The following is a 24,724-nucleotide window of genomic DNA, read 5'->3' as shown; positions in this document are numbered from 1 at the left end:
TTCTATTTTTGGTTGTAGAAAAAATCCGAGCAAGCGCTGACTGGCAGTATTTCTGGGGTTGCCTCTATTTTGATTAAAATCTTCATTTGCACTTTCTTCTGTTTTTGCTTCCCTTCTTTTATTATTTGATTTTCTATTGTTGTTAATTTGAATATTTAATTCTATATTTGAAAATAAATTCTAATGTTCTAGCAAATATGACAAATATTGCTCTTTAAATGAATTAGGATTGAAAATTAATAATCAAACGACGCAAAAATTCAAAATATTTTAAAATTATAATAAATATTTGATCTAATACCGTATCTGAACTTGCAAGTACTTTTATGATATCCTATGTTGAGCTCAATTTCCGTTGTATATTGATAAAACATTAACTGACAACAATTTAAGACTAATGTTCAGATTGAAGGACAATGTCATAATTACAGAACTTGTAGATAAAAATATGTTTCATCCAGTATCTCAACATTAATCCCATTGATCTTAAAACATACTCTTAACCTCTTTCATACTATCTCTATGAACATCATCCTGGGTTGTACAGCCAGTAACCTAACGCTTCATTTTACTTTCAACATATCCGTGGAATACACAATTTTGGACATTTTACGACACTCTAAATACCCTTCAAAATGCATAAAAACGTCAAAAACAAAAAATGGTCATACCAATGTTGGACACAACCGTCTCTGATACAAAACCCCTAGTGCAAATAGCATAGGTTGTAGCACAAAACTCCATATTCTTTACTTCAAGAACAATTAAAACGTAAACATAATGTTTTCCACCTCCTATCCACAACTGCAGCACTAATCTTCGATCTGAAGACTTCCCTTTACCACAAAGCAACTCAGGTTAGCTGAAAATCCAAGAGAAGCCTCTGTAAAAACAAACACTCGAGCAAGAATATGCCGTTTACTTTGGAAAATGATGCTCTATATGTTGTATTAATAGCAAACACTTTGTTTGTATTTCATCTGAAGTCTGGATAGTCTTTTTTGTAGTGCAAATTTCTCGTCCTTCTTCCCTAATTTATCCAAGTAGAATACAACCTTATTTAGGGTTACCATAACTTCCTCGCTCTCACTGCCAAACTCTCTCTCTTGAATCTTCAAAACTCTCTCGAGCTGCTCTAGTAACTCAGCCTCACCTTTCCCTAATCGACTCTGAATAGACACCAAACAATCCAAAGCCTCCCCTGCGATAACATCGACAGACATTAGAACTTTATAAGAGCACAATCATGATTCACTCTTGGCCACAACTTGGGTCTATATGTGATACTAATCATCAAGATAATGCTAAATTGCCAAACTGGCTCAGATGAGACCTTACTCAGGATAACCAAACTCCAAACAAACAATGCCTATCTGAAAAAATAACTTTCAGAAATAAATGAGATTAGTAATATTTACCAACAGGGAGGGAGTCTTTTCCGAATGCCTTCTTGCGGATGTGTAAAGCCTCAAGTGCTATTTTTTCAGCTTCTTCATCCTGCTTTAAATGGTAAAGGGTCACAGCAAGATGCAACATTGGGAAAGTGATGGAAGGATTTTCAGGCCCGTCAGCCCTTTTCATGATTTCTAAACTAGTTCTCAACAAGCGCTCAGCCGTTACAAAATCTTTTGACTGTGAATACGATGCTGCAAGATTTAGGTAATGTGTAACTAAGCTGGGATCATCTTTTCCTTTACGTTTCTCAGTGATCAATAAACATTCCTCCAGCAGCTCGCGACCTTCTCTTCCTCTGCCAGCAGACAAATTACAACAGAAGTTAAGACTATGCTTTTACCAAAGCTGTATTATACGAAGATCAAGCCAATGTTACTACGATTTGAGTATGAGTACCAGATATGGTTATATATATTCACTTTTTTCTTAGTTTTTTCATGTCTTTGATCAATGTTCCAATATTTGTGCCGGACAAGAACATCAACTTGATCTTTTTACAAGCTATCCAATATGAACAGTGCTCCCATCCGAGAAATATTCAGAGATATTGGTAGTGGATTTATCATTAAGGTTTGAGAAAACCATGCATTAAAATCTACTAAAGCATGCAGATTTTTTGTCTTAATCACACATCGAACGTACCTTCCCACAGCATGAAGTAGTTCTGCCAAATCTATTCGCATATTCTCCATCATGCTATCATCTAACAGCATATAACTCGAATCTTTTATAATCTGGAGAGCCTTCTTGTATAAATCAATGGCTTCATTTGCATTCCCTGTAAAGAAATGTGGCACAATGAACCATACTTGCAATTAAGCTTTCAAAATACTGGAGAACATTTAATGATTGAAAATGGGATAGGCCTGTGGAAAGTGCTATCGTAGAAGCTACCTTTTGCACACTTTGCATGGGCTAGGGAACACATAGCAAGTCCGACTCTTCCATCGTTCTGTCCATATAACTTGGTATATATATTTCGAATTCTGAAAAAGGAAAAATAAAAAGTGAAAAATGAACAGAAAACCCACAACCAAAACAATATGAATGGAATCCTCACTAACCTAATAAAAGAGTTTTCTGCACCTGTAACTTTGCCCTCCTTTATTAAAAGACTTCCAAGACCAAACAGAGGTACAACAAGATCCTCAGTTTCGACACCTCTATTTAGTTCCAAGATGCGAATTACACGATGATAAATATCAACTGCTTTTGCAGCTTTTCCAGTAGAACTAAGGACTTTTGCGATTCCCAACAATGGTGTGACAAGAACAGCACTATTTTTACCTAGGAAAAGACGTGCATTTTGAGATAATCATCAACAATTGAAGCTCACAAACAATGTCAACAGTGGAAAAAATAGGCAAAAACGATTTAGGCATGTACCGTGTCTGTTCTCTAGAATATCGGTAGCTCTTTCATTAACAGGCAAGGATTTCTCAAACTCCCCCAAATTTGAATACATGCTTCCCATATGCACAAGTATTGAGTCGAGAAGGGGTTCATCATTATTTAGATCATCTATAACTTCACTAATCTGCCATCAAGAAAATATGTACAACATGAAAAGTGGAAAGAGAAGAAATGGTTTTAATTCTCTCTTGATGAGTGATTCTTACATCAATGAGGCATTGTTATTACATTCAGAGCTCTTTAATGTTTTATCTATTGCTTGTGCCATTGGAACTTAACCTTTAAAACCTATTAGCCATGCAGGCAATCAAGGAACTTAAAAAGAGTAAAAAGGAAGCATCTTCAAGTACTAAGCTTGCAAATTTTAAATGAGGGAAAGAAATGAAGCTCCTCGACTATATAACGAATAGAAGACTAAACTTTCAATGCCTTATTTCCATTATTGTGAATTCTCTCTTTTGAAGCATGAAAAACCTCTAGGATGTGTTATAGTTCACAAACAGTTTGTATATGTTGGTCATTAGCATCATCCAATTCAGTCATTTTAAGAAATTCAACACCGGATTAACCGAGATAGGATACAAGAAGCTACACCAAAAACTTATTATCATTTGCAAAATGTATGATTTGGCAATCTATAATCACATCAGTAAGTTAATAGTAGCCAAGTGCAATACCATGTCTGTACAACAAAGAAGCACTTGAAAACTTGAAAATTAAGCTTACAAGGGAAAAGAAAGTTACCGCATCGAGCAGAGACCGTACAGACTTAAATTCTCCAACAGCCATGTAACCCAAAGCAATGACATCGAGAATAGCAGCTTCTTCAATGCCTTTAGAACCGTCATTCATCTGTTCTTTTACAGCTTCATAATTTGCTTGAAGTAGGTCTACAGCTTCCTTCTCGCTCCCCGTCGTAATTAAAGTTTTGACTTCATTAAATAGCTCTTGAAGCTGCCTCTCAAAGTCACTCGTGCCATCAGAGGAGTCACTTGCTTTGTCAAACAATGTTTTAGACCTGCTAATAGTAGATACTAGGATATAATGTTTCTAAAGAAAATTTCAAAATATTGCCAATGTTATCCAGCTCCTTAAAACTTTTGTAGATTCTTTAGCTAGAGATATGCTAGAGAAATTATACAAATAAACAACTAATGATCATTTAATTAGCGAGACTTGAAACCAAGGGTCCAATCCAACAGTACATCACTTAAAGGCAAAGCCCTATGTTACTCGAACTTGAGAGTTGAATACAAGTATATGTCTCAATTTTGACAATAACTCAATCAAAAGGAGCAACATAAGCAAAGAATTCGACATTCCCAAAAGGTAAATTAACAAACAGTAACATAAAAAAATAATGACAAAACTAAAAATGGGTAATTAAGATAAAGTTCCCACCTGTGGAAGCCATTTTGTGATGAAACACCAGAAGCGACCTTATCTTGATGAGTAGAGACATGGGTTTCTAATGAGTTAACTGCAGAATAACGTTTGAACATGAATTTGCGGCTGCTCACAGTTGGAGTTGGAGTAGCAGGTACCATGTAAAGCAGGAGCTTGGGTTTCTGGGTTCGAAGCCAACACCGTGAATTCAAGTTTAGAGAGGCTTGGATTGTCCTGAAACATTTTTTAAAAGCTAAGAACACTGATTCCAAAAGGGTTCTTCTCTTTAGCCCAAACAATGAAAAGATTAGAATTCAATAAGCGAGCGCTGACGAGACAGTTCTTGATGCTAGAGAAGCCAGATAAAGGAAACCCAAAGTAATTCGAAAAAGGAAATTGCATGTATAACATATAGATATAAAGAATGCACCTGTAAGTGGTGAAAGTGGGAGAGGGGAGAAAAATAGGAGCTGCCATCGAAGTTGCAGTGAGAAGCAGCAGTGAATTTGATTGCTTTGTGTTTTCATTTGTTTAACAACCCATTTTATTATTATTTAGATTATTCTCTAAAAATTATAAATACTTTTACATTAATATTTTTATATTTTATAATTATATTTGAATTATAAATTTAGTTAGCTCAAATTAAAATTCACTTTATTCAAGTCCAACATAAAATAAAACCGACTTTATCATATTATGCTGCTTGTAGCCGGATCTTTAAATAAATCTAAGTAATTTTGATAATTACTTATATTTCGCTTGTTTTGATATGTGAATTTATCATCTTACTTTTATGTTTATATGATAATATAAAATTATATAAAAATAAACTCTAACATCACGCATTCATTAATAACAACTTTATAAATAATTAACATAAATATTAAATGCATTTTAAAATGGTAAAATAAGATATTAAAGAGTGAAAATGATGTCTTGTTTTTAAATCCTTCATTTATGTTTTAATTGTATTATCATTTTATTTAGGTATTTCAATTTTATATTAAAAGGATATATAAGTTATCAATTTTGTTTCATTTCACCTTGAAATACACATTTTGGGTAAAAATTCACGTAATTGATAATTAAAATACCACTTTCGACAAAAAGAAAATGTTCCTTACCTAAAAGGAAAAGTAGTATAGTTCAGGGATCAATTTTGTAGTTAAGCCTTTTTTTTCTTTGTATCTATTTAAGTCCTCAACCCTATTTCATTTCGTCGTCTTCGGCTGATTCTTAACTTCTTGTAACGCAGTTCCAGTTGGAAGACCTCACATGGCTGCTATCGCTGACTTGTCAGATGCCCCGAACCAGTGGGAATTCAGCTGGTCATTTTCTCACTTTTTTCCCCCTTTTGTGCTCTCAAAATTCTATGGGTATCCTTTGGTTACTTCTTAAAGTTAACAAGTTGCTTTGCCCTTTGTTTTCTGGGTTTTTTTTTTGGGGGGGGGGACTTTGAAGTCAATTGTAATGTCTCTTCTACTATATGCAGTGATTTGGAGGTAGATTTTGAGTCTGAAGAGAATGCTTCAATAGTCTATGCTGCATTGGGTGTTGATAAAGAGGTAATGTACTTTTAACTTGGAATGATGTTGATGAGAATTATAGTAATTGTTACGTGCAGTTCTTAAATCTGGTTTATGTTGTAATGCAGTTGCAACCAGATAAAGTGAAGAGGCAAATGTCGATCTCTGATGGGAAACTTTCTGTGTAAATTACTTACTATCTTCTTTAAATTGAACAAAAATGTTTTTCTCTGGTTATTACTTTCAAATTCATCTTTTATAGGAATTGCATGGCGTGTATCCTATATTATTATGTTACATGCCACATGTTCGGATATAGATACCGGATTATACCAGTGCTGGGAAAATATTAAAAAGATTTAGCATACACATTGGACCGTCACTTGGAATCGGAGAAACATAGTGTTATGTTTTTTGATTGATTTGACATAGACGTAGTTTAGCTTGTGGTTCCATTCCATGTTTACATAATGTTTGAAAAAACCCACTGCCCCAACCATCAACACTTTGTCACCCTTTGTTGGTACCTTAAGCTCGAGTTTTAGGCATTAGAGTTTAGGATGAGTGAAGTGATGAGAAACGCTTATCTCTTGTCGCATAATCCAACAAATGATATCCAAAACGTGGGGGACAAGGAACTTCAGGGTTGAAATGTTCTCACTCCAATGTAGTAATTTATGTTACTTGTATCATAAACTGATTTGCATACTATATGGGCATGCTCAAATTTATACAAGTTTTTCCATGTATTTGGTAAGTCCTTGGAGGGCCATATCTTAATACTCATGTCCCAATATGTACCTGGAAGAATCTGAGCAACATAGGTGCTAATATTTTACTTTCTCTGTTTGAATGCTTTGTTCTTTCCAATGCCATTTCCTAATCACACTTTGTAAACAATCAGGCACTTTGAAGCAGTTGAAGCTAGGTTTCTCCGTGCATCATTTTCAGCTTTCGTTGATGTACTCACACTTGCCTCGAAAACCATCGAAGAACTTGGCCCAGGAATGGTATTGTGATCTTTGATTATTGCAATTTTACAATAAATGCTGTGGGATTCTGGCATTAATGCATTCTTTTTCGTTATTCTGTTCTTCATCTTTTGTATTCTTAATGATACACATGTAATTTAAATTAGGATGTAAGCTTAGCTTCTAGCTCACCGTTATCTTCCAGGTTTTTTTCTTTATGTATGTTGATCAGGTTTAAACATGTGGAACTATCACTAAGTTATGCCGAATTCTTCTCCTTTTACGACTCTTCATTTCCTCTTGTGTGTTTGATACTTATGTTCAATACTTTTTTAGATACAGGTATATCTGTTAGCGATTTAAAACCAGAAATAATTAATATCAACTGATGGTTGCTTTAACCTGTAAGCTGTTTAAAGGGCAGAGACAGGTGGCTGTTTTTGCTCATTTCCGAACTCATTGACCGGGATTTTATCTAATACTTTAGCCCCAAACCCCGAAGAAAAAGATTTTTCCAAAATGAAGCTAAACCAAGTCTTATAAAATTAAACCCGGATGTGAAATAGTTATTTGCAACATTGGTTAAAATATAGGACATGATGAAATAACTGTGACCATGTTAGGTAGAACTTTAAATAGTAAAAACTAACTCAATTAAACTTCAAAAGGCTTCTATCAATATTGCATGCAATGTCTGGTTAACAATGATATATGCATACACACACATCATTGCAGGCCAACTTTGAAATACTACAGAAAAAATATACATTGGTTGTGGATAGAAGAGAAGGTAACCGAACCCAGGATTCAATCTAGAGACTTTCCTTCTTTTATATCTGAACTTTTTGGCCTTCCGTGAACAAAAATAAAGAACGAAGAGGTGCAAGTGTAGAGGCTTTCCTCACTGGATTCCCTCTCTTAGTTTCTTTGCCACCGTCACTGGCTATTTTATAGGCCCTCTATCATCATCATCCTTGAAGATTTTTTTCTCAATATTCGTTCAGATAAGTATATAGCATCTCATCTTTCTTTGATTTCGGACGACTAAGCAATGCTTTGAGGAGTCTCTTACTTTTGTTCGGATACTGATCAATGTCTTTGGGGCTACCTTTCTCCGATTGAAGACGCATCGAGGCTGATTTTCGAGTCCCTGATGGATACTAAAAAAAAAAAAATCAAATTCATGTTAGAAAAAAAAAGAAAAAGAAAAAAAGAGCGCAATGCTTCATTGAGAGACTAGTTAATTATTATATGCTCACCCGCTGCATCACACTGGCTGAATTCGGAGTAGTCGGCTGGCTCTTATTTGGGGTTGTAGGCCTGCTGATGGATTCAGACCGTGAAAGCGGAAATCGATGTGGTGATACTGTTTGCTTCTCTGGTCATGCATTTTAACATCATCAATGAGTTCATAACTATTGAAGTAAAAGAAGAAAAAGAAATTGTATCCCAACCTCGCATGGTGTCCATAAAGGAAAAGATTGCGGATTGCTGCAGAGGCGGCGGAGAAAGTGTTGGAGAATGGCCTTTCCTGCAATGATCACTAGAATAAGTATCAGATAAGTAGCTACGGTTTACTAATGCATTGCACTACAAATGTAATGTTTGTTAGCCTTTACCGGAACGACATCGGGGTTCTGGAGACTGAAGATGTCGGGGTTTCTTGAATTGTAGCGCGGACAGCTTAGAAGGAAACAGTACAAGTAGGAAGTTACATTAGAATCTTGTCAGAATTCGATATATAAGAACTGATATAAAAGGATTGAGAGATCAACTACCATTCCTTAACTGATGCCAGTCATCTTCATCGTCTAGGCCACATCCTACGAATTTCAACTTTGTTCTGTTTGCACCATTAATGCTTTCCCCAGCTGAAAGACGTTGAAAGAAAAAAAAAAAGAAAAAAGAACAGATACCCTTATCTTCATAATTGCTTAAATTGGAAAAAAGATGAAGAGTTACGAGTAACAAAGAAAGGTAATTTGCCTGGCAAGATGTACCGTTTATGGTACTTTGGCATATTAATGACCAGCGACTGTTGGGAAAGCCCTTCACGATCGATTAAGGCTCGGCATGTCTCTAGCCTCTATAATACCGTATCCGAAGCTCAAACCCGAGTCCAATTACCATGTGTTATTTCACTATGTGCTGAAAAATAATCCTACCTTACCTGTTCGATACAAGATACTCGGAGCTTTGTTCCTGAAACCTGTTCGAGATTTTCGTCCAAAAGATCATTAACCTTGTATGTCATTGAACCCAAATGATCTACAGTGTTCACAAGAGCTTTGATGGCATAATCTTTCAATATTTCTACCACCCTGCAAATATATATGAGTTCTAATTACTTGTTAAACAACAATATGATGAACAAAAATAAAAACTCCAACACCAACGATTGAACGTATGAGCTTTGAGGAATATGAATTAACTCACATCTGCTTTTGATCATCATTGGTGTAAGATACCTCAAAATACTCAGCTGCTGAGTATAGCTGTGTTCTCAGATTCTTCAAACCCTGAAACACAGTAACAGAAAACCTATGTTATTCGGACTCGGGTTTAAATGTCTATATGGGTCTAAGCCCGATGCGAGTATGTTTGATTTTTGTAATTTTTCCCATATATTTAGCATCAAACTGCAAAGTATGTCCTGCATACAGTTTCAAACATAACTAGATTTGCTTATAACCAAAGCTTGAATGCTGGTAACAAGCCATTAGAAAAGCTGCTCAGCCTTCAAAATGCTGAAGCCTACAATAAAGAAGAGCTAAATGTTGAGTAATATATAGAAATACAAGCACTACTGTACCTTGAGACTTTCAGAGAACAACAAGCTTTGCTGCATAAGAACCTCATCGGAACTGGATGTTTCTCGAGACATAGGAGGCATCGCAGCAGCTTTAGCTGTTAAATGTGTGCAGTGGATCGGACAGAATGTGCCTTAATCTGTGAACCAGTCGAGATTACCAGATTAAAATTTAAAGCAGAGGGGTAACCTGAAACTAACCAAAACCAAAAATGAAAAAACCTAGCCTTCATTTAGACAACCTTGTTATTGTCTTTCCACTTGTTGTGCAGCTGGAACTTTTAAGCAAGGATCCACTCCCCATTTATAACCTTAAAATCTGTTGCTGTTGCTGTTACTATTACTGTCTGCTTCGGTCCGTTGAGTCTCTTGATTTTGTCCATAAATAACCGTCTCACAATAGTATTAATACTTATATTCCAACACCAACTCACACAACCGATGTTATCATGATGATCTGAATCTGTAACCCCAGTTTCGCATTATTTGCCATTCAGTGCAGTATTTACTTAAAAACTTAATCCTCTTTTCATGTGTTACCTTTTGTATTTCATTTTGGAGAATTTTGAGCAGATCATTAGGAAACTTGTCCATTTATTTACAAATAGATCCCTGTCTGATACAGATGACTTACTGACCCTTTTTTTGGTATGTGTATGTCCCTGTTTTTGACATTAGATCAGGAAATTTATTGTTTTAAGTATGTTGTATAATAATTGGTTTATGTATATACAATGATGCTTTGGAAGCTTTATGTATGTTCTAATTTCTTCTCTAAAATCTTTTCTTCTTCTTTCCTTCTTATTTATTCTTTTAGTTACTAAGTAATTTCATATTAGCTCATAACAGAGTTAAAATGATTTAATTTAATTAGATTTTATAAACTTACGAATGGACAACCAATCCGATATATTCAAATCACTTCTAAACTGCAATGAAATCAACATTAAAAAGCGAATCAATTTTTTTTTCCGCCACCTTTCTTACCTCAGTTTTCCAAAGAGAATCTTATCGATATTCGTCACTGGTCCCATTTCTCTATTTCTCCCCACCTGTTGCGGGGGAAATGATGGTCTAATTTTCCGGAGCTCAGCCTGATTGAACATATCAACTATCTCTATCCCCTTTCTCGGGAACCAACCATATCCCATTTTAAAGTGAAGTGTTAGTTGCAAGGCTGCCATCGCGAACCCCACCACCATTTTTGGTGGACTGAAGAGGGCAAAGCTGTGCTACACATTGTATGCTCTTGGAAGGCAAGCGAGGCTAGTATTGTGCTGTCTTCTTCAATTAAAGTCCTCTAAATGGATTCCATGCTTGAGATTTTAACCTATTCTATATTTTTAGTAATGATTCCTTCTTGTTCCAACTCAATAAGTTCTCAGTTTAGAAATTAAATGTTTTATTCAATTTAAGCTATATTGTGATTCCATTATAAAACATAATAAATGAATAATCGAATAAAACTAGATCAATTCGGAAAAAAATTAAACAAAAGTCAAACATGATATACACATGTAATAAAATGAAATTCAAATATTGCAATTAGAGATTCAAATTTAGGGAAAAAAATAGAAAAATAGAAAAGAGAGTTTAATTTTCATGTATTATACTATGAAAATGCAATTCAATGCAAAGCCCTTGATAGCGTAATTATTGAATGAAAATATATATATTTTTTAATTTCGTTTGAACGTGGAAGGGGACTTTTTGCGGGTTTGAAATCGTGGCTCATAGCGGTGTTAGTTAATTTCCTTTGAACATGCGATACAAAGCCATTGATAGTGTGTAATCAGTGCCGTGATTGCTGGGTTTGCATGATTTCCGTTTAGGATTGGAAGAGAATGGATTAATATAAATATTACTAATCAACTTACGATATATGAATTTCTACAAACAGTTATGTTTATTTGATTAGACGAAGAGAAAAGAAAATGAAGCAAGAGAGTTGAATTTTTCTCTTATTTGGATAATAATACTTATAAGTAAAATGATTTTTCTAATATTAAGATATTAGTTCTGTAGAATTAAAAAGAAAAGAAAAAAGTACATTTGCAAGCTAAACTATAATCTAAACAGAAGAAAGAATAACCAATGCACTGAACCATGTAAATATCTTCCCACTGATTCATTCACCACAATTATTAGCAGCAAGAGCTTGAGTATTTCTAATGTCTTGGAACTTTTAAAGGGGTTTTTCCCCATTTCTATGATTAAGTCTTCTGTTTCCCGATCAAGTAATATATGGCGGATCGATACAAGCCCATTCGAAAACCTGCTCGTAATGAATGGCAGCAGTTTCCCAGGTGAAGTCTCTTTGCATACCTCTTCTCATCAATGCTTCCCATGTTGACTTGTGGTCTCGGTATGTCATTATAGCTGTTCTTAATGCCTGCGCAGTAAGATCAATCTTATTTCGATTTCCAAGGGCAAGCTCGAAGGGAGTAAAAAAGGAGACGAGAAATTGAAATTTAATCTTATATGCATGGAATTAACATACCTCCAGCATACTCTCTTTTGTAAGGGGAGAAAAAGTCCACCTGCAACCACATGCCACAACCATTTCAATACTATATACAATTTAACAGTTTCATCCCTTTGTGATTTCGTCTATGACAAGCATGCACAAAATCTGGAACACAGTCTTGTGTTAATTTACAGCCTTCTATACATACAGTCAAGTTATTGAGAATATCAGTCTAAGTGTATTGCATACCCTGTGCCTTCCCCGCTACCATCTCCAGCATACGGATTGAAATTCTCTACAGTGTCCTGAAAAAGAAAAAATTTTGATGCATGAAACGCAATGTGATAAAAATGGAACGGCTTAGAACACGTTATTGTTTTTAACTCACTCTAAGTCCTCCTGTGGTATGAACTACTGGTACAGTACCATATCTCATTGCATACAATTGATTTAATCCGCAAGGTTCGAATCTTGAAGGCATCAACAGTATGTCACAGCTGCTCATTCCAGAAAAATTGAAAAATGCTGTGTTAATGGTTATCTCAATTCTCTAGTAACGTGTTAACAATAAAAAAAAATGGTTTGATTACCCCGCAGTAATCCGATGAGAAATGGGAACATTAAATCCGACCCAACCGCGAAATTTATCTCTGTAAGTTTTCTCTGCTGCTCTCATCCAGTCTTCATAGAGGGGGTCCCCAGAGCCAAGCATTACCTGAAGGAAGTTCGGATCAACCAATAATGACTATATAAGTCATGGTCCTCAACAAAGATAAATCTAGCTTTACCATCCATAAGCGGATTAAGAGTAATTCTAAGTCAAAAGTACCGAGGTTATTAAGTAAATGGAAAACTCACTTACGAATTGTACATTGTCTTCCATAAGCTCGGGAATCGCCCAACGGATTAGGTCAATGCCTTTCTGATAGTCCAGTCTCCCTATAAATCCAATCTGTAAAGCCCAACTTAGCGAGCAATGAATGAAAGGAGAATAGTTTCTTCACTACCAAGTTTACCCTAACAAGAAGTAAAATCTTACCAAGGGGCATTCAGGCCTAATTGGAAGGCCTAGTTCCTGTTGAAGAGCAGTCTTGCATCGAGCCTGAAGTTTACAATCGATTCAGGTTTGGACAAGAATTAGAACATCAACTTTTTCGGTTATGAATGACTATCTAACAGTAGAAGCAAGAGAGAAATAACCTTGCCGGAGAGATCATCAGCGGAATAATGGAAACTGACGTGCTCATCTGAAGACGGATCCCATTCCGTAACATCAATGCCGTTCACAATTCCTGATCATCATTGAATGCTTAAAAAATATCCAGTTATAAAACATCTAATCTCATCTGAGGCAATAAGCATGACCCATGATTGATGCATGCATTTTCTCTAAAATGGTCTGTTTTTTACCTTAGTGGGGCTTACAGACAAAGCTAAGACCTAGATAAAGGTCTTACTAAACGTCGTACCCATCAGAAATGGGGTGTCATGGGGAAACTTGGGCACAAAACTTAACCTTCACAATAATTGTATGTGCATGGCCTAAAAGCTTTTGGATTTGTACCAGTATAACATAACGGACACAGTTTATTTATAAAGTAGAGGACACTTACCATTAAGAACAATCCTTCGACTGCTTAATAGCTCGTTTAAACCATATCCGCCTTCAACCGTTGTTATTTCCCATGCATACCCCTACAATTAACAAATATAGTAGACTAAATCAATCTTTTAAGATTACTGATGTTCACATTTTTCAAATATCCATGCCTGAATATGTCATATACATGTGTTGAGCACACGTACTTTAAGATAAACAAAGAGCCGAAGCAACGTAATATTTAAGTGTAACATTTAAGATGTAAATATAACATAAAAAATAGAACATGTGCAAAACAAATCACCTTGCTAACGGTAAGTATTCGATCTGCTGTCACGATTGCACCCTTTAAAATATTGACGGCTTCCCCTGTGTCGAGAGCATGTGTCCTTGCCCATGTAGGAAACACCCATTCCAATGCCCCATACCACTCCGACGGCAGTCCCAAGTTCTTAAAGCTTGCTGCAGGTTCCACTCCCTAGCACATGGAAAACAATATGCTTAAAATCATTGTTGCAGAAATTTGATTCATAAGAGTTGGGTTTACTAGTCTCAATGTGCCGGAAAATGAGAGAATCAAGAACAAAGCAAAAAGCATTTACCTGATGTGCAAGGTTATGAATTACAAGGATGCTCCGAGCATCCTTATAAATTCCGAAAGGACGGTATTTGGAAGCCAAAAGCCTGAAAATTTAACATGTAAAATCAACAGTCCACAAAATTTGCAAAGATGATACATCTCAAAAAACTATAATAGGAAAAATATTTGGTAAATGAGATCAAAACAGAAAACAATTGCAATAATAAGCAAGCAGGCAACAACTTACACAGGGACTAGACCGGCATGCCAATCATTGACAAGGAAGAGACACTTCTCGCCATAGGTATACCCTCCCAATGGAAGCACTAACGGAGCTTCACATGCTGCATGGCAAAGTAAAGTAAACCGAAACTGTAAAGCCAAAAAACGAGACAAAAAAAAGGTCATTTTAATGTATCGAAAAAGTAACATCGAATGACAAGCAGGACAAATACAAGTTTACCTGATTATCACCAAAAGCACCATGACTATCACCATATGGATTTCCAGGTCTATGGTATGAAGGATGGTCCACAAATACCTTGAATGGAGGCAAACCACTTAAAACATTATTAAAATTATCTCCCACTCCACTAACTTGAGAAATACATGCATGGATCTAATAAACTTATATAGAGATGGCAAATGAGGATGCTCTATGAGGAAATTCTTACCCAATCAACACCCTTCTTATACTCATGGAAGAATGCGACCTCTTGCTCCCCTCCGAAGCAAGGTACCTTAATGCGGCGATCAACATCATAAGCACCAGTGAAATTTTTGTCGGCGGATGTTCCGTTGAGGTATCTAGGAGAGACAACCATGACTCGATGTCCACGGCCAGCCAGCACGCCCGGCAAAGAACCGCAAACATCTCCTAATCCACCAGTCTTTGAATACGGTGCAGCTTCAGCAGTAACAAACACGATGTTATAGGTTACTCTGCTTCGGATTTCTTCTTCTCCTCCTTTTTCTTCTTCAATTCCCTCATCTTCCCCTTTAGTATCGGCAGCCTCATCTTGATGAGAGTCAATGGCGACTTCACCTATGATTCAAGTTAATATGCTGGAGTTAACCCATTAATCATTAAGAACAAAGATACCGGTGAAGATTTTAAGTCTGTTATTATCTAGAAAAAGAAATGAAATGTAAAGAACCAGCAATGACAATTGAAAAAATGATTTTCCAAATAATCATAAGATTTCATATGACAATCCCTACTTTTACAATGATTGAAGTATATACTTTTTATATATATTTGAATATGAATATAGAAATATAATTTTCTAAATACTCTTTAAATACATTAAAAAAACTTTTCCATGATCAAATATATTAATATCAAACACATATCCTAGCGTAATCAAGTTCCAGCAACATAGTTCACAAGGCGAGGTTGAGATAGTAGCCTACGTTTACTGGGTAACTTTCACTGCAGAAATCTCGAGTCCATTGTACAGTGATATAGATAATTGATGAAATAAGAGAAAAGACAGTGAAAAATCAACAGAGAATAGTTATAGTTTAATAACCATAGAATAAAATCAAATGTCTCACTAAACTCTGTTTTGAGACATAAATTAATGAAGAATATTGTATTGACAAAGTGGTCAACTTCTGTTTCATAGATGGCGGGCCAGTTGACCAAACCATGCAGGCAAAGGCATAAGTATTGCTTTGCCTGATGAAAGGGCAATCAGTTTAGCGGATCGGCAGCATTTAAATGTTCCATCGCCAGTTATAGTTATGGCATGTGATTGATTTTTAAATTTTCCACCACGACTAACGAATTTGTTCTAAAAATCGGATTATCTTGATTAGTTTTTTATTATTAATGAACGAATGGAGCCCATATTTTCGAAAACAGAAGAAAAAAAAAAGACGGGAGAATATCAAATTATCCAACATAAAATAACCCAATTTCTCTTTCCAAAAGAGGAAAAAGTGAAAAGTCAATAAACTAAAGTGTTTTACCAATCAAAATCATCTTGACCAAAACAGAAGCATTGATTTTGCATAATCATCTAAGGGTGTCATTATATTATAAACAATTAACAACACTTTAAAAACTTATAGGCTCATATTTGGTTTTCGTTATTAATCGAATGGCAAGGAAAAAATAGAGTAATTCAGAACGAGAAAAAAAAATACCAGAAGGAGGAATCAATTGCAAGGCAATAACAGAACCACAGTCATCCCTGTCTAAACCTAGCATAAGACCATTCTTTTCTTCTTCTTCTTCATCGTCATCTTCTTCTTCAATGGAATTGGAGTTAGAGCTATCGTCTAAACCGCCGAACCCACCTCCATTTTCAGTTATATCCGATCTCGCAACCGTCAACTTTCCGTTCTGGAAGCTCCTTCTCGACAAAGAACTAAAACCCAGTTGCCTACTCGGTCTAAAACTGCAAGCTTTATGCGATATGTTGGCTGATAATTTGCAAGACATTAGACGAGTTACTTGCAGAGACTCCATTGACAAACAGGGAGTTCAGCCAAAAAAAAAAAGTTTTGAGAGAGTAAATAATCTAGCAGAGTACGAAAGGAATTTCAGAAAGAACCGAAAGAAGAAAGGATAAAAATATACACTACTTGTGGGTCTTATACTAAAGACAAAAAAGGATGAGAGAAATAACAAGAACAAAATCGGTAAATTACACTCGTAGGTTTCTTTCTTTTTTTGGTACTTGGGTTTTAAAGAGGATGACGTGAGATCCAGAAAAAGCGCCAAAGCCGACATTTTGGGATGCCCTGTTGGCTGTGGGAGTCCCATTACGGCTGAAGCTTTTGCTTAAGTTATGGGTTTTGGCCACCTCATCTATAAAAAATCCGACATTCCTGACGTGGCAATTATAGATATGACAGTTGGAAAGGTCGATTTATGGCCATATAAGGTAAGACAGCATTTTTTGGTTTCGTTGTCTTTCCTTTCTTGAGAAGATCCAATGTTCATGCTGTGTGTCACGTGAACCCTGCCATCCACTATCAGGTTTTGTAACTTTTTCGGGACCCAATTTCGGTCTGATTTGATTTTGTGTATCAAATATATAAAGAATATGTTTTAATTTGATTTTTGTTTTTGACTATATTCGTATCCCATATGGTTAACGTAAACTAAAGATACGCTGTTTCATTGGCGGTAGAAAAAATTTTGAGAGTAATAATTAAATTATATATTTTTATGATAGTAAAAATATAAATTTTATTATTTTAATAATTTATATTTTTATAATTTTAAAAATTTAAATTAATTTTTATTATTTTTGAGGTTAAAATGTAATTTTATTATTAATTTAAATTTTTATAAACTATAAAGAGTTTAAATGAAAATTTTATTTTAAGGAATGATGCCTGCGCAACTGTGCTGTTTAATAAAATGATAGTGAAGGATTTAATTGCGGAACTTGATAGCTCAGGTTTGTAACACAAGCGGGGCACTTAGGTGATCCAAAGATTGCAAAGGCTAATAAGCATTGGACCGACGTGAGTAAGGAGTTTCTCTAGATTTCTTTATAAAGAATGATCATATAAATTTTCAATATTTACTAAAAAATAATTATGATATAAATAAATGTTATTATTTTCACTATAATAATTTTAATTTTGATTTACAGTAATTTCATTATGACACATATCGATTTGAATTTTTTTTTCCTTAGTCTACGAGAAGGGATAGAGCTGATTGCAGGCTACTTCTTCATCGATTGGGGTGCGTTCTGGCTTCTCAGAGCGTCTCGGCTTCTCTTGTCCTACCCAGCCCTTGTTATCTAACCTTCTTCTTTTTATCAAAACTCGATGTGTTAGGAATTGTTAAAGTGCTGACATGAAAAAAAAATCCTAACATATATTTTTAAATATATACAAAGCCAAGAAAAAACAATATTATGTATGCAAATCGAATATAGGAATTTTCATTCCATGAATAGTTAAAAATTGTAAAGAGATATGTTTAAATTTGATTATTATTTTCATTCAGAGTTTAACTATGATTGGAAGTTGTTATTATTATTTTAAAATGTTAATATATTTTAAATATATATAATTTAATAAATTAAAAAATCATGTGTAATACACGTGACATTAAAAATTAAAAATTATAATTATGTAAGTTTTGAAATTTAAAATATATAATTTTTTGTAAATAATGTTTGGCTTAATGATAAATGTGGTTACTAACATTTGCATGCTTTGTCAAAATTATTCTAATTGTATTTTGAGTCTTTTTATACCATCAACCTTTTTTTCAATCTATTTTTTAATAGATTTAATAAAGTACCATTAAAAAGTTAACGGGATGATATGAAATTTCATATGTAGAATATTTTAATGACATGTAATTTATTTCTAAGATAATCAGATAAGATAATTACATGTGGAAAAATAACAAAATAAATAATACATTAAATTAAAATCAGTAGAAAAAACTAACTCAAGAGAAAAACTTCTCAAGAACAAACATATGAAAGATTGAAATCTTTTATAAAAATAAAAATAAAACTAAAACATTAAATTTATTCATTAAATCTGTTAGAAAAATAGATTGAAAAAATAATAAAGGTTAATGGCCAAAAAGACTCAAAAATACAATTAGGGTCATTTTGATAAAACATACAAACATTAGTGATCAAATTTATCATTAAGCCATAATATTTTTTTATATGTATAAATACAAATACAACCACAATTACAAATATAAATAAGAAACATATAATCATAACCAAAATCAAATGTTACAAAAGAAAGAAAACATATTAATAACCAGAATATATTTAAACCTAAACTAAAATAAATTTAAATATGATCCATATATAGTGTAATTTCGACCAGAATAAATTTAAATAGAACATACATTTCAAAATTTTGAAGCCTCAATTCTCAACTTTCAATATTTTCATCAAGACAAGTTATAGTTAGTTATGCTTGAGAAAAATTTGGTTAAAGGATTTTAAAAATACCAACTTTAATTAAGATTTTTTTAATTTCACATGTATTATTGTTGCAAATATTTTAGTTTTTATTATACATTTAAAATTTTAATATTTATTAAAATAATAAAATTTAAATAATTTAATGGATCGGTTTCATAATGAAATGTTCTTTTAAGTTATTTTGGGTTGATTTGAGATACTTTTTTAAATCAAATCACATAAAAATAGCTATTATAACAATTGTTTATTTCACTCTGTTTTATCCACTATATGAAATTATAATTAAATTTGTAAAATGTCTTATATAAAATCATTGCAAAAAAGATAAAACTTTTTATGTTTAAATAATTTATTTTAAAAATTATATTTAAATTTTAAGGTGAGTGATGCGAGACAAGGTGAATGGATTCAGTATATACAGAGTGGTAGTGGTTCCAAGGGCATAACTAAGGGTGCTTTTAGATGAGCGGTGCATTTATATATGGTTAGTGTAAATACAACTGTGACGATGAGATTAAATATAATAGTGTGAGACAAAAAAAACTAAACACACCACACTAAAAATAAACACCCATACAATGAGACCCTTAATTTTCTATTTATCACTTTAACCTCTTAAACATTTTTATTAAAAAAATAACCTTACGTAGTTATTTAGTGATTTGGATTAGTGGTCTACGTATTCACATTTGATTAGGTTCAACAATTATGCGGGATTCATTTTAATGAAAATAGAGATTAATGTAGGTATGGTAATGGAAAATGATAAGAGCGATATTGTTAAATTCATCACTACTCCAAAATTGGCATGCTTTGCTCTATTATTCATCCTGCTTCACTACTTGTCCCACTTCTCTATAGATGTATAATATTAATTGTCGAAATCATTTTTAAAATTTGAAAAACGGGGATCGATTTTAAAAATATGAATGGAGTCACCACCAATCCTTTTTGAGGTGTGATTGGGCCACCCTAAAATTGATCGATTTAATAAAACATTTCGGCTTATTAAAACAATGATTTTTGGTCTGCTAAATTTAAGAAAACGGGCTCGGGAGTCGATTATGTACGAAGAAGGGTTAGCACCCTCGCAACGCCCAAAAATTGGTACATTATTTGATTAGTTAACGTCTTAATGTCGAAACTTAAAAAGATTTTAGAGTACAATCTTCTTACTTAAAAAAACATAAATTGGATAAAATGTAAAGACCCACTCATTTCAAAGGAGAAATATGTCATATCCAGTAAGTTAATGTAACGCCCCTTACCCGAGACCATTGCCGGAGTCGAGCACAAGGCACTACTAAACTTATTTGAGCACTTAACCAAATTTAGATAATTTATATAATACTTTTCAGACAAGCTGTCCAACTGTGTCATAGTTGCTAAATAATTCATATCTCGAGTTATAAAACTCAAAATCCAAATCCGTAAATTTTCTCTGAATTTATACTCATATATCTACTTACCAATTTTTTTCTAGAATTTTTGGTCAAGCCAATTAGTACAGTTTATTATTTAAAATCTCCCATGTTTCAGGGTTTGACTACTCTTACCTTTGTGTATTACGAATCAGATATCTCTCTGTACAGAGCTCAATGACTATGCCGTTTGTCTCTAATAAAACTAGACTCAATAAGGAATCTGTACATATAAAGTATGACTTCTAATTATCTTTGTAAAATTTATGGTGAATTTCCAAAGTCAGAACAGGGGATCCAGAAATCGCTCTGGCCCTGTTTCACAAAAATTTAAACATCTCATAAAATATAGCTCATATACCTGTTTTGCTTCTTCCATATGAAAATAGACTCATCAAGATTCGATTCCATAATTTATTCATTATTTAATTCCATTTCTACTATTTTTAGTGATTTTTCAAAGTCAAACTACTGCTACTTACCAAAAACTGTTTTAGTACAAATATTGTTAACTAGTTTATAACATCTTTACTTCAATTCATTCAAACTCTATACATGCCATATAAATCTTTAAACATAAAACAAAAACTACCGAAATTGATCTGAATAGTGTGCCCTGTTGTGTTGATCCGATCTACCCACTTCACTTCAAGTCAATCTACATAAAAATATTAAACACACACAAGTAAGCTTATTGAAGCTTAGTAAGCTCATAGGCATATAAACACAAATCATATCAAATATCGTACACAATCATATATCTATCAGTTTAACTATTTCATCCTCCAAATCACAATTTCATTAATAACTCATTGGGATAATTTCCATATGGCAACTCACAATTTAACTCCCTTAGGCCCATTTCTCATTTACTTCATTGTCAATTTAGGGAACAATAAGGGAATTGAGTGCTTCATTATCACATTGCCATAGTAAACTATGAACTTTCACATTGATACGCATCACACACCGAAGCCATAGCCTTGCCATGGTCTTACACGGTTCACATATCATACCGAAGCCATATCCGGACATGGTCTTATACTGGAATCACATTATCACATTATCTCGATGCCATAGCCCAACTATGGTCTTATCTGAGTCACATTATCACATTGCACCGATGCCATAGCCCAGCTATGGTCTTAAACGGGCGCACTTATCACATATTTTTCGTCAATTCATCAGGGTCACAGAATAGAAGCACTCAAATCCATTGTTCCTACTAATTTGTACTTTTAGTTACACATTATTTATTAGTTAATGCAAATTGATAGTATTCATCAACAATAAAATACTTTAACAATCATAAGATTTTCATAATAAAACATTGAACTTTGCCATATGAACTTACGGGACTAATTTGTAAAAGTCGTAGAAATTGTGGACTATTCTTGAATTTTCTCCTTTCCACGATTCGATTCGTTTTCTTGATCTATAATTATAAAATCATTCCTTCATTAGCATCCATTTCAATTCTATTTCACTTCACAATTTATGCTGTTCAAATTTCGAAATTGCACTTTTACCCCAAAATTTACAATTTTCACAATTTAGTCCCTTCTCAATTCACCCATCAATTGAACTAATTTTTTCTCAATTAACACTTTATTTTATCATTATAAACTATTTCAAAACTTTTTATATTCTTAATTTCAACAGAAACCTTCAATTCACAACTTTTTCACAATTAGGTCCTAAATATCATTTCCTATCAAAATCACTTAATAAAACCACCTTAATATAAAATTAGAACTTAAATTTCATAATAATTCATCATAAAATTCCTTATCCATCCAGGGTAACTTCCAATTTCACCCATAAAATCAAAAACTAATGAATTCTACAAGTGGACCTAATTGTAAAAGTCTTAAAAACATAAAAATTATCAAGAAAAGTAATAATTAAACTCACATGATGTAAAATATGAAAAACCAGCTTTCTCCAGACCTTCTATGGCGTTTTAGCTGAGAAAATATGAAGAAATGTCTAGATTTTTCAATTACATCATTATTTAACTATTAACTTTTATGCTATTTCCAATTTTGCCCTTGTTCACATTGTTTTCTTGCTTATTTCATACCCAAACCGTCCAGCCACTAACCTTTGGGTCTAATTGCTCTTTAAATCCATCTTTTTAAATACTTAAGCTATTTACTCACAATTTAACAAATTTTACGCTATTTTCAATTTAGTCCTTTTTAATTAATTAGCCATCCAAACGTTAAAATTTTCTAACGGAACTTTAATACTAACTCAATGACACTCCATAAATATTTATAAAAATATTTATAGCTCGATTTTCAACTTTGAGGTCTCGATACCTCATTTTTGACCCGTTTGACCTAATAAATTCTTTTAATTCACTAATTTCACCATTTCACAAATTCTTCTAAATTCTTACTTGACTCATAAATATTAAATTACTATCTTGTTCAATCTTATTTGTCGAATTTAGTGATCTCAAATCACCATTTCCGACACCACTGAAAATTAGGCCGTTACAGTTAGGGTCAACACTTCAGACCTTCGGAACTAAGTTAGTCTTTGATTTTTTTAAAATTCATGTATGAAGGTTCAAGAGAAGGGTATTTGGTCATTCGGGACTCATGAAAAATTAGAACTCAATAAGTTAGAGCTCAATCTTTCAAAACTCCCAAGTGCCAGGTATTGCCTTGATTTTAGAAATCCCTATCCTCAAAACCGCAATGCCACACCCAGTAAGTTAGGGTGCAACATCCTAAATTCCAAGAATAGTTTTTTATTCGAACTTCATACAATTAGATTTAAGAAGGGTACTCAGTTATTTAGGTTTAACGAGGAAAATTGGAACCCAGTAAATTAGGGCACAATCTTCCCCAAGATCCTAAATATCAAACATTACCTTTATTTTGAAAACAATCGAGGATAAATCTTTAAATAAAATGAATTTGGGCGGTTGAAACTTAACAAAAAAAATGATAACGTACAATATGAAAATAGCAATATAATAACCCTAATAACATATATTAATACCTAAAATATAGCAAGCATAAAGAAAATTAAGAATAGTAGTAATAACAGAAGTGATGAATGTAATAACATGATAAATACAGCAATGATTAAAACAAATGCACAATGGAAAGGAAGATAATAAGCCAATGATGATGTTAGATATAGTGATGCAAGTAAAATAAATATAATAATTATAGTAAATTAGTAGTAGTGTAAAATAATAAATAATAATAGTTTAGTATAAAAATAGTGACCGATAAGAACAATGGTATATATAAAATAAATAAATAAAAATATCATAATAGGTCTATTGATAATTATATTTGAAAAAAATTTTAGTGAAAAATAAATATAAAAGTTATAAATAATAATAATAAAGTAGTAGTAGTAAATAGTAAAAATAAATAAAGTATAACAAGCAAAATATAGTAAGTATAACAATCTATATTTAAAATTATTAACCTTTAATAATATATATATATATATATATATAATATAAGATAAAGAGTACAAAAATGATTTTTTAAAAAAATTAATATAACAGATAATATAATAAATATAATAAAATTTATACATAAAATAATTAGTTTTATTTTTAAAATATACATATATAATAAGCATATAACAAATATGTAAATAAGTAAATAATATAATAATGTGAAACAACTCAAATTGATTAAGTTAAATAAAATGATATAAAACAAAATTAAAAAAAATTAACAATATAATAAGTATAATAGGCAATAGTATAAAAACAGTATAATAAATAGTGGGATAGAAAAACTAACAAAACAGTAGGATATAATAGAATAAAAATAATAAATATTACAAACAAAAACAATTAATTTTATGTTAAAAGTATTTAAATAATCAAGATGGGGCTTAATTGAAATTAAAATGGGAGTTTTTGGGCCAAAATCGGAATTAAAAAAGGTTAGGGGGACCACATTGGACGCGCATGTGAACTAGGGGGACCAAAAATGGAAAATTCTCTTTTGCCCAATGTACAGCATTTAATACAGGACTAAAACGAAGAGGCGCGCAAATATTTGAGGCCAATTTTAAAAAAAACAAAAAAGTAGCATAAAAGGACCCAATCTAGTGGCCACACGCAAATGAGGTACTAGGTGCGCCATAAGCCCAAAAAAATTAAATGGTCCACTCTCTTTGT

At 33.0% G+C, this 24,724-nt stretch overlaps 4 protein-coding genes across 7 annotated transcripts; 1 reads left to right on the top strand and 3 right to left on the bottom strand.

Moving 5' to 3' along the window:
• Positions 1-387: 387 nt before the first annotated feature.
• LOC108454160 (uncharacterized) lies at positions 388-4,825 on the bottom strand. 2 transcript variants are annotated; one of them, XM_017752508.2, is made up of 9 exons: positions 4,685-4,825; positions 4,270-4,488; positions 3,613-3,889; positions 2,842-2,992; positions 2,520-2,742; positions 2,350-2,441; positions 2,098-2,233; positions 1,419-1,750; positions 388-1,201 (listed from the first exon to the last, which is right to left on the bottom strand). In XM_017752508.2, the coding sequence occupies exons 1-9, from the start codon at positions 4,729-4,731 to the stop codon at positions 951-953; spliced, it is 1,728 nt and encodes a 575-aa protein (XP_017607997.1). In that variant the 5' UTR covers positions 4,732-4,825; the 3' UTR covers positions 388-950. The 2 variants fall into 2 exon arrangements, with proteins under 2 accessions (XP_017607997.1, XP_017607998.1); XM_017752509.2 differs by having other exon boundaries at positions 3,613-3,886.
• Positions 4,826-5,440: 615 nt separating this feature from the next.
• LOC108455776 (uncharacterized) lies at positions 5,441-7,047 on the top strand. 2 transcript variants are annotated; one of them, XM_017754325.2, is made up of 4 exons: positions 5,441-5,585; positions 5,750-5,822; positions 5,912-5,967; positions 6,688-7,047. In XM_017754325.2, exons 1-4 carry the CDS (start codon positions 5,533-5,535, stop codon positions 6,800-6,802), a joined length of 297 nt encoding a protein of 98 aa, XP_017609814.1. In that variant the 5' UTR covers positions 5,441-5,532; the 3' UTR covers positions 6,803-7,047. The 2 variants fall into 2 exon arrangements, with proteins under 2 accessions (XP_017609814.1, XP_017609813.1); XM_017754324.2 differs by having other exon boundaries at positions 5,448-5,633.
• A 216-nt stretch (positions 7,048-7,263) lies between these two features.
• On the bottom strand, positions 7,264-10,336 carry LOC108456337 (protein ABIL2-like). 2 transcript variants are annotated; one of them, XM_053018873.1, is made up of 10 exons: positions 9,806-10,336; positions 9,567-9,703; positions 9,191-9,273; positions 8,925-9,075; positions 8,741-8,840; positions 8,533-8,625; positions 8,374-8,437; positions 8,209-8,297; positions 8,014-8,132; positions 7,264-7,914 (listed from the first exon to the last, which is right to left on the bottom strand). In XM_053018873.1, exons 2-10 carry the CDS (start codon positions 9,645-9,647, stop codon positions 7,744-7,746), a joined length of 951 nt encoding a protein of 316 aa, XP_052874833.1. In that variant the 5' UTR covers positions 9,648-9,703; positions 9,806-10,336; the 3' UTR covers positions 7,264-7,743. The 2 variants fall into 2 exon arrangements, with proteins under 2 accessions (XP_052874833.1, XP_017610423.1); XM_017754934.2 differs by having other exon boundaries at positions 8,209-8,285; positions 9,806-10,334.
• A 1,221-nt stretch (positions 10,337-11,557) lies between these two features.
• LOC108454865 (starch synthase 1, chloroplastic/amyloplastic) lies at positions 11,558-16,891 on the bottom strand. The gene is made up of 15 exons (XM_017753467.2): positions 16,362-16,891; positions 14,885-15,255; positions 14,674-14,751; positions 14,458-14,582; positions 14,233-14,314; positions 13,935-14,108; positions 13,644-13,725; positions 13,231-13,322; positions 13,070-13,132; positions 12,893-12,982; positions 12,621-12,745; positions 12,419-12,527; positions 12,280-12,335; positions 12,064-12,103; positions 11,558-11,955 (listed from the first exon to the last, which is right to left on the bottom strand). Exons 1-15 carry the CDS (start codon positions 16,684-16,686, stop codon positions 11,797-11,799), a joined length of 1,971 nt encoding a protein of 656 aa, XP_017608956.1. The 5' UTR covers positions 16,687-16,891; the 3' UTR covers positions 11,558-11,796.
• Positions 16,892-24,724: the final 7,833 nt, after the last annotated feature.

The sequence above is a fragment of the Gossypium arboreum genome, chromosome 9, assembly GCF_025698485.1.
Source record: "Gossypium arboreum isolate Shixiya-1 chromosome 9, ASM2569848v2, whole genome shotgun sequence".
NCBI lineage: Eukaryota > Viridiplantae > Streptophyta > Magnoliopsida > Malvales > Malvaceae > Gossypium > Gossypium arboreum.
This window is presented reverse-complemented; position numbering and strand designations above follow the sequence as displayed.